General features: G+C 32.1%; 1 protein-coding gene across 1 annotated transcript; it reads left to right on the forward strand.

Annotated features, from left to right (window-relative positions):
• Positions 1-4,259: 4,259 nt before the first annotated feature.
• Positions 4,260-9,438, forward strand: LOC125191905. Its single transcript, XM_048089336.1, has 24 exons — positions 4,260-4,355; positions 4,458-4,675; positions 4,769-4,874; positions 4,951-5,049; positions 5,134-5,193; positions 5,315-5,393; positions 5,540-5,687; positions 5,814-5,937; positions 6,045-6,225; positions 6,320-6,348; positions 6,426-6,574; positions 6,662-6,764; positions 6,845-6,940; positions 7,038-7,090; positions 7,194-7,317; positions 7,543-7,605; positions 7,691-7,750; positions 7,987-8,148; positions 8,249-8,322; positions 8,435-8,528; positions 8,655-8,791; positions 8,867-8,947; positions 9,025-9,130; positions 9,233-9,438. Exons 2-24 carry the CDS (start codon positions 4,461-4,463, stop codon positions 9,305-9,307), a joined length of 2,418 nt encoding a protein of 805 aa, XP_047945293.1. The 5' UTR covers positions 4,260-4,355; positions 4,458-4,460; the 3' UTR covers positions 9,308-9,438.
• Positions 9,439-9,755: the final 317 nt, after the last annotated feature.

Raw genomic sequence — 9,755 nt, forward strand, 5'->3', positions numbered from 1 at the left:
TTAGGGCTGGGGAAAAATACCGAAATACCGAAAAATCGGTCTTATCGTACCGAAAAAATATCGAAAATACCGTTTTTTTGGTATACCGTGACTTTCGGTATGGTATGATACCTTACCGAAAGATTGCGGTAAGGTAACGATATGAATTTTCAAATACCGCGGTATACCGCTGCATACCGAAATTCGGTATATACCTTAGTTTACGGTATATACCGTAAATTAAGGTATATACCACAATAATATAAACACAATTGTATATAAAATATATTTTATATATTTTTAAATTATAAATCTATTGTGAAATATAAATATAATTATGAATAAATTATATTTAATTTATTTTTAAAATTATAAATTATAAATAATATTTTAAAAACACTAATTTTCTATTTTAATTGATGTTGAAAGTCAGGTATACCGCAAAAATAAGGTATACCGAACTTCGGTACGGTATACCGAAAATGAGGTACGGTATCGGCATGAAATTTGTCATACCGAATATAAGGTATACCGAAGTTCGGTATACCGAAAACTTTGGTAAGGTAAAGGTATGACTTTTTCGCATACCGTATTTACGGTAAGGTATACGGTATGGTGGTTTCGGTAAGGTATACCTTACCTACCCACCCCTAAGCAAAGTCATGAGTTGTTATGGATTCGAGACGGATATGAATAGCAAAGTTATGGATATGAACGTGTACAAGTAGATATACATTCAAACAAATTTGAATCTGAAAAATGTTTAATAGCTTTGTACCAAACCTATTGCCATTCTAAAGATGACATCTCCATACCTAAATGTTAGCTACATGCCCTAGGAAATTAGAAAATTATAACTATTTAAGTAGCTAGGCACCTTAATAATATGTGCATATTAGAGAAGAATAAATATGTATTAACAAAGATTGTAGATACAATATACCCCTATATTTCAAATCGGTTTTAATTTAAACCGGTTTTTTTATTAACTATTATATATTCACTAAATTACTCTTTTATTATATTTGTAGAGTCAATTCACTACCAAATTGCATGAATAACATAAGGTATGAAATTATATACAATCAATGCAATTAAAACGCTTCCATTTGTTTAGTCAAGTGTCAAATATAGATGACCCTTTATGTTTCAAATTATACAATATAAATGAAATTATATATAATCACTACAATAATACACTTTCATTTGTTTAAAAAATATGAAAATTTGAATTTCTTGACTACTAACTAGTACTATTATCGAAGTGATATCATCAAATTTGAATACCCATTCATCTAGTCAAATTTCATAAATTGAATATCTTGACTAATAAAATTTCCATTAAACTAAAATTATCATTTAAAAATGGAAGGGATACCTTATGCAAAGAAAGGTCAGTACATGGTCATTTAATATTATTGTTGAAATTACATGAATGAAGACGTAATTATTTAATACTATATGTTTTGAAAATATTAATTAATAATACACTTGAAGAATGTGTAAAATTCATAGGGTGGACGTGAGTGTGACGACCTTCTATCATCAAATTACCTTTTATTGATGCACTATAAAATATAATAAATATTAAATTTTATAATATGAGTCTAAAATTTATAGGGATTTATTAATTTTAATTTTTAATGATCTTATCAATTTATGGAGGAAGAGCTATACATTAGAATGTTGTATTATATGTGCTCGAGTTCAACAATCTTACATCATCGAATGATCCATATTATATTATTAATACGGAGTAATATTTATAGCAATATCTTACATCTGCATAATATCATTCAATAATTATAGTTTCTTAGTTACATAAAATTATCATTTTGAAATCTTATCGATATATGTTACCCTAAATAAAATAAAGAAATACTATATGCTAGCAAAATAAAATTCCTAAAAGGTAAAAAATATTTATTACAAAAAATATAAAAATTAAAGAAATTTAAATGACATGATTTTTATTTTGTAAACGAATAATTTTAGCTCTTTGAAAGATCAACCAATATGTACTATACTACTAAGTTCTAATAATACTTGCAAAATTAAAAGTTGAAATTAACAATAATATACCAATGATTTTTAAAATATATATGACATAATAAAAGATAATTTACAAATAAAAGTGTATTTTTCCCAATTTTTACTTTGTAACAATTTATTTATCTTCATATAATTGTGATAATTTAAATAAAATGGACTAAACACTTATTCCTCTAAAATAATATGAATGATTATTCTATTGAAAATTTTATTGTGAATCTTTAAATAAGGGTGAATGTTTTCAAGAATAAATTCATTTACATATTTTTAAAAGAAAATAAATGAATAAGAAAAATAATTGTAATAATATAATATTCCTCCTACAATTGTGTATACAATTAGTGATGCTATCAAATCAAAATAAGTTGCTCTTATCCAATTCAAATTACATTATAAAGTAATTTTACAACCATATATATAGGGGGCGGTGAAGGCTTCCCACATTGCAATAACATTTGTATCAATTTCACCATACAACTTCATTAGAAGGTAACGTTGCAAAATTATAATTTGGCACGAAGAACTTGTTCTTAACACATACTCCTTCCGTCCCCTATAAGCGAGTCACTTTTCTTTTTGTAATGTCCAACCATAAGTGAGTCGTTTACCGTTTAAGCAAAAATCATTCGTCTTGCTTTATTTTCCAAAATACTTTATTGTTTTCGCTCATCTACTTTTCTCTCTCTCATTCTTTATTGTCTTCACTTGAATTCTTTAAATATCAATTTCTTAAACTTCGTGTCCCAAAAAATGACTCTGCTTATGATGGGATGAAAGGAGTATATAGAAATTTCCTTTAAAAACACATTTACTACTAGTTTTTTTTCCAAATCCACTAATAAATTCAAAAATAACATATACATATCAATGTCGAAGATCATGAGAGTGGCAGTGATAGGCGGCGGCATAAGTGGGATGGCTGCGGCGTATGTTTTGGCCAAAGAAGGGGTGGAGGTGGTGGTGTATGAGAAGCAGATGAGCTTAGGTGGCCAAGCCAAGACGGCTACTATTGATGGCACTCATCTCGACCTTGGTTTTACTATTTTTGCTCGGGTATGTATCTAACTTTTAATTGTACAAGGAGAGCAGGATCAGTCCACGCCTCTCTACAAACTAGATACATGTGTTCCATGCCAACACGATAAATTTTACTCCTTCCATCCCAAGGTAGATGTCATGCTTGGGAAATGCCACATGATTGTAGGAGATGTTATTTTGTGTGTTAAGTGGTGAGAGAAAATATAATTTTATAATTGATGTGAGAGGGAACTTTTTCCAAAAGAGGAAATGTAATATTTTCTGTGGGACAAATTAAAAAGGAAAATGTGACATCTACTATGGGACGGAGAGAGTACTATAAATAATTGCATGATTCATTTACTTTGACCTAATTTCGGTGTCAAATATGTTTGATAAATTGTTGCACGGGTAATATCGTTTTTTATTTTGTAAAATATTTATGCTCAGACTCTTCCTATATTTGGAAAGTGATTTCAACAAGGTTTTGGATGATTAAAAGGACATACTCGTTGGTTTCGAGTTCAAGTCTACCGTGACGCAATCTTTAATTTATTTATCCATAAAAAATAAAATAGACATACTCTTTTCTATACTTGCATGGAATTTGTTTGAGAAACTAGAGCATTGTATTTGTAGGAAAGAGAGAGAGAGAAAAATCACCGTCATTTTTCTCATCTTCAAAAAATATACACTTTTAATTGGACATAAATTTTAATACACTATTGATAAGATAAGAAACCGATAGAAATGAAAAGTAATTAAAATAGTGTAGAATGAATCTCAACTTATTATAAAAGGAAAGACTATAGATAGAGAGTGTATAACTTTAGAAGATAAAACTAAAATCATCATAAATAATTCAAAGAAAATGAGAAGAACGAGAAAGTAAGGAATATGTTATCTATCACTCAAATAATTTGATATTAACCGTCGATTGTCACTCAACAATATGAGGAAAAATCAAGGGCCTGTTCTACCATCTAAAGATATTGGTGGAAACAATCATCAACTGCAAAACAGATGATGATATAAATATATAATGTGTTATGTGAGTGTGAATAAGAAATGGAGTATGTATTATTTGCCCATCTCATGTTCGACGAAATGCCTGAGTTGTCACCAGTTCGGCCTTTCCGGAATCTGGCGACTTACCTGTTTGGGCATGGAACATGCATATGATTCTTCATCTTATCTTGTTTTCCCATTCAACTGCATGCGGCTGTTGTTATGGGGCTATTGGAACGATTGATGCTGGATGATTTGGTGGAACACTTGTGTTATACTTTGTCTGACCAAATTAGCCTGTATGAGTTTTTGTCAATAGAGTTCCATTCGTTGTTAATCCAAAAACTGAAATTTTATCATCACTCAATGCATTGTTTACCTGTGATTCACTTATTGGACAGGCTATGTATCCGGAAGTGATGGAACTATTTGAGAGTGTTGGAGTTGATACTGAGGTTTCTGACACTTCATACTCAGTGAGCTTGGATGATGGCCGAGGATTCGAGTGGGGAACTCAAAATGGACTCTCAAGTTTGTTTGCACAGAAAAAAAATGTGTTGAATCCATGGTTTTGGAAGATGATTAGCGAAATCATTAATTTCAGAGACAACGCTTCTCTGTAAGTATTAGCCTAACAACACTGAGCCTCTTTTGGTATTAGATTTAATCCCTTTTCAAGCCTTTGCTCAATGAATGTCTCCAACAATTGCAGTTATATTGAAGAGCTCAATAACAATCCAGATATTGACCGGAATGAAACATTGGGGAGCTTTGTCCAATCACGTGGTTACTCTGAGATATTCCAGAAAGCTTTCCTTGTATGACTATTAAAAAATCATATTGTCCATGTCATGCAAGCAAAGATCTGACTTTAAATTGTGTTTTTGTTTCCAGATTCCAATTTGTGCTTCAATTTGGTCATGCTCTTCTGCAGTGATGACCTTCTCTGCCTATTTAACACTTTCATTCTTGAGAAATTTCGATATTCTTGAGGTAGACATTTACATTTGTTAGTGAATGTGACATTATTACAATATCTTTCTAGTAAAATGATTGAAATGATTTTCTTTGCTGCAGCTTCTTGGTCTCACTAAACGGCTCACACCAAAATGGCGATCACAGAGTTATGTCGATGGGGTAGGTAGTGAGTTTCTCAGATTCTTTAATCTAGAAATGTTATCTGAGGAACAAGGCATGACTCATAGATATAAAATGTGAATAAACTCTTATAAGATTTTACTAAATGATTTATTACCAGATTAAGAAAGAGCTGGAAAGTAGATGCTGTCAAGTGAAAACCAATTCTGAAATATACTCCGTTATTACCAATGACAAGGGTAAGTACGCGTCAAGACACTACTCCTTTCTCATCCGTTCTCATCACCTTATTGTTATTTGAATTCTTAGCGCATAAATAATATATTGATCATTCCATTTATACGAGCATACATTTTTCATATGAATGTAACAAAAAATTATGCAGGTTGTGTTATTACATATAATGATGGATTGGAAGAAGCATATGATCAGTGTATAATTGCTGCACATCCTCCAGATGCTCTAAACATCTTAAGAAAGCAGGCGACAAATGAAGAATTAAGAATACTTGGTGCTTTTCATTATGCCTACAGGTTTCCTTTATGATAATCATTATCTTGTGGAACTTTTCCCTTAGATGGTAGTATAGATACTTTTTCAGAATAACCTCCATAGTCACGACTCACGAGCCCACTTCTACTCTTGAACTCTTACTACAGTGATATTTTCCTTCACCGTGACGAAAATTTGATGCCGAAAATTCGAGGGGCATGGAGCTCGAGAAATTTTCTTGGAGCTATCAATGACAGTGCTTGTATAACGTATTGGCTCAACAATATCCAGGTTTTGAACATTGAATCAAATGATCTATCGATTAAAATGATTTTCTTCCAACTTTAGTTGCTAGATAACCCAGTATCTTGCGACCTGTTTTCTCAATGGATGTACAGAATCTTAGTGAACCCAGGGTTCCATTTTTTGTGACTCTAAATCCACCTCATACACCAAAAGATACATCTTTGAAGTTGTCAACAAGCCATCCTATACCATCAGTTTCTGCAAGCAGGGCTTTGTCAAACCTCAGTGATATCCAAGGGAAAAGAGGACTATGGTTCTGTGGATCATATCAAGGTGCTAAAAATTTATCTAGAAGCTTTTTCTGCAATCCATTAAGTTGTCTATGATTACTTATAGACTTTTATGGTATAATCTTTTATGCTTCCAGGCTATGGCTTCCCCGAGGATGGAGTAAAGGTATTTTATCACACCACAAGTACAATTTTTATTCCCATTCCTATTTTTATTCTATTAACATGAATTGATCTTGACAGGCAGGAATACTTGCTGCAAACAGCATGCTTAGAAAACGTTATACTTATTCAAACATCCCCAAAGGCATGGTTCCATCCCGTCCTGAAACTGGTGCTTGTTTTGTCGTTGTGAGGTTCTTTCAGCGATTTGTTGCTACTGGATGTCTAATGTGAGCTTCTAGTCAACATTATAACATATTGCGTCTTTGGTTTCTACATAAAAGAATGTATACAACTGACAAATTCTGTTGAAGCAGCTTTTTGGAAGAAGGTGGTAGAATCTTTACATTTCAAGGTACAAGTAGAAAGAGCAATTTACAGGTCACTGTGAGAGTTCACAAACCCCAGTTTTATTGGAAGGTAATATTAGGTTATTACCCCTAAAAAAATATTGAAAATTTTATAAGTATTTATTGTCAAACTGGATACTGTTCTCACAGGTAGCAACAGAGTCCGATTTAGGTTTTGCTGATGCCTACATTAATGGTGACATTTCTTTTGTTGATGCAAACGAAGGACTTCTCAACTTTCTTCTAGTAAGTCAATGGATCCAAAATTCATAATATTTGATAACTTATAACTCTTCAACTATCATTATTTGAATAAATAGTTTACGGGACTTGTATTTTGCAGCTGATTATAAAAAATGCAGAGATGAGTGCATGTGCTGAGTTAAACAAGGTAAGGTAATTATAATCAAGAGGAATCTACCTGTGTGTATGTTGATCTGGTCTGATTGCTTTATAGAACGTAATACGATGATATATTTTACTGTGTTGATATTGCTAGGAAACAGTGGAGATTATTTCTTTACACAACTTTAGCAGCAACCACAAAAATATTCATCAAGCATGTTTCCCGGAGGAACACACTGATCCAGGCACGGCGTAACATCTCGCGCCATTATGACCTAGTAAGTGGCCATATGTTTTCAAAGTATTAAAATGATTATAGAATAACACAGGAATACCAATCTCTATTAATTTGTTTAATTTGGTATACTTCCTTGTATGCAATATTCTTAGTGGATGTGCATGTGACGTCAAGTACATAATCTTTTACATAAGAAGTACATTGTGATATAGTTCTACTCCAATTGTTTCATCGTGATTCAATTTCATTTTATTTCTTTTGGCAGAGTAATGAATTGTTTTCTCTATTCTTGGATGAGACAATGACGTATTCTTGTGCAATATTTCAGGTGTTACTAATGATTTCAAGTTTTCAATCGATATATCTGTTGATGGACTCTGTACCAATATTCATAGTTCATACTGTCATTGCAGAATCCATTAGAAGATTTGAAGAATGCACAGCTCCGGAAAGTCTGTACTTTGATTGAAAAGGTGAAATCACTGGCACATTCCTTCAATCTTGAATTGATCATTAGGGATGCTAAAATTTAGTAATTAATTTGATCTGTTTAAGAACTTAACCTTTGTGGGAAAGATTGAATATCTAGTTACTCATTAGAAGGTGAAATTTAGAGTGAATAGATCAAATATGTTAAATCTAAGTACTTACTTTTTTTTTGGATGAGACACACATAGTAACTCTCATGTTGAATTCCCTTCAAGTACAGGCAAGAATCAATAAAGATCATCACATTCTAGAGATAGGGTGTGGATGGGGAAGTTTAGCAATTGAAGTAGTGAAAAAAACAGGATGCAAATATACAGGCATTACATTGTCAGAAAGTCAGCTGCAATACATAGAAACGAAAGTGAAGGAAGCAGGTCTACAGGTAATAACATTTTATTTACTAGGAGTAGTTGTTTTATACACTTTTTTTAGAAAATATTTCCCATATTTGGTATTTCTCAAGTTATAAGTTTTATTATCAGGATCAAATTGAGGTTCTTCTTTGTGACTATCGCCAATTGCCTAGCAACTACAGATATGACAGGATAATATCATGGTGAGTCCCTTGATCTAATGTTTCCAACTAACTCAACCTCTTGAAGTAAGTTGCTGCTTTACTGTTGCTACATTCATATATACAAGACACAATTCTCATGCTGAATTTGCAGTGAAATGATAGAACACGTGGGGCATAACTATATGGAAGAATTTTTCGAATGTTGTGAATCTTCATTAGCAGACAATGGTATTCTTGTTCTTCAGGTAACCTCTACTTTTGCCATTTTTTGTTCCCAGTAAACTATACTGTTTGATTTTCGGTAACAACAACAGGGGTGTTTTTGGCCCTTAAATTATAAACTCTAATAAAACTACTTGATCTGTTCTTAGTTCACAGCAGTAGCTGATGAGAAATATGAAGAGTGGAGGCGCGTGGATGGATTTGTCAAGGAATATATATTCCATGGTGGATGTTTGCCTTCACTTAACCGAGCAATATATGCAATGGCTGCGGCGTCCAGATTTAGGTGATCCATGTTAATAAATGTGTAAAAAATGTAATTATTTATTGATGCATTTCTCGTTAAATTGATTTTATGCAGCGTCGTGCACTTAGAAGAAATAGGACAGCATTACGTCCCCACCCTCAGAAGTTGGCGGCACAACTTCCTTCAAAACCGAAGGTAATTAAACTGTTCTCCTTAACAGTTCATTCTTATTATTTTTTAAGGTTACTGAAGGAAACTTTGTGTGTTGTTAGTAAAATTTATGCTCTTGGATTTGATGAGAAGTTCATACGGACGTGGGAATACTATTTTGACTATTGTGCTGCTGGATTCAAATATTGTGTCATTGGAAATTATCAGGTATCATGCATAGCTTTTCTCTTAAACACTTTTTTTTCTGTAACTGATTAGTGACAAATTTAATCTTGTAAGTAATGTTTTGTTATTTCTCAATGATTGCAGATTGTCTTGAATAGACCTGGTGATGTTGCTGCATTTGGGAGTGCTCCATACAATCTTCTGCCTTCTGACAACTAATCTTTCAGATGTCTGCTTTCTGCTATTTGAAATAAGGCTTTTATGTTTAAGTCTTTAAAAACTACTTATTACAAATAAATGAATTTGTCACATTAACACTGGAACAAGGAAATTCTCTTATAATAATCTTTGGTGACCTTTAGTTTATACATATATATTGCTTTGAACTTTCTGTTTGATAATATTTATACAAAGAGTATTGGCCAAAATTGGTCAATTTTATGATTTTGGTCCTAGACATTATCTTTTGAATGTTTGCGTCAATTCGGATCACAATCGGTCCAAAACTAACTTTTCCGACAAATTTTAACGATCAACATTTTTAATGCTGATTTTGACCTAATTAAACCGTTAAGTATGATTACTAACTCCCTAATTACATTATTAATTATTTTGAAAGTGAAATAATTTAAGATACAAAACAAATAAATATTAAAATATCCTCATT

Source organism: Salvia hispanica, chromosome 6 (assembly GCF_023119035.1).
Source record: "Salvia hispanica cultivar TCC Black 2014 chromosome 6, UniMelb_Shisp_WGS_1.0, whole genome shotgun sequence".
NCBI lineage: Eukaryota > Viridiplantae > Streptophyta > Magnoliopsida > Lamiales > Lamiaceae > Salvia > Salvia hispanica.

Coding starts and splice junctions, on each gene's coding strand:
- LOC125191905 (XM_048089336.1), top strand. CDS start 4,461: ATGTATCCGGAAGTGATGGAACTATTTGAGAGTGTTGGAGTTGATACT. Junction 5,050..5,133: donor GAAATTTCGATATTCTTGAG/GTAGACATTTAC, acceptor TCTTTGCTGCAG/CTTCTTGGTCTCACTAAACG. Junction 9,131..9,232: donor GTGTCATTGGAAATTATCAG/GTATCATGCATA, acceptor CAATGATTGCAG/ATTGTCTTGAATAGACCTGG.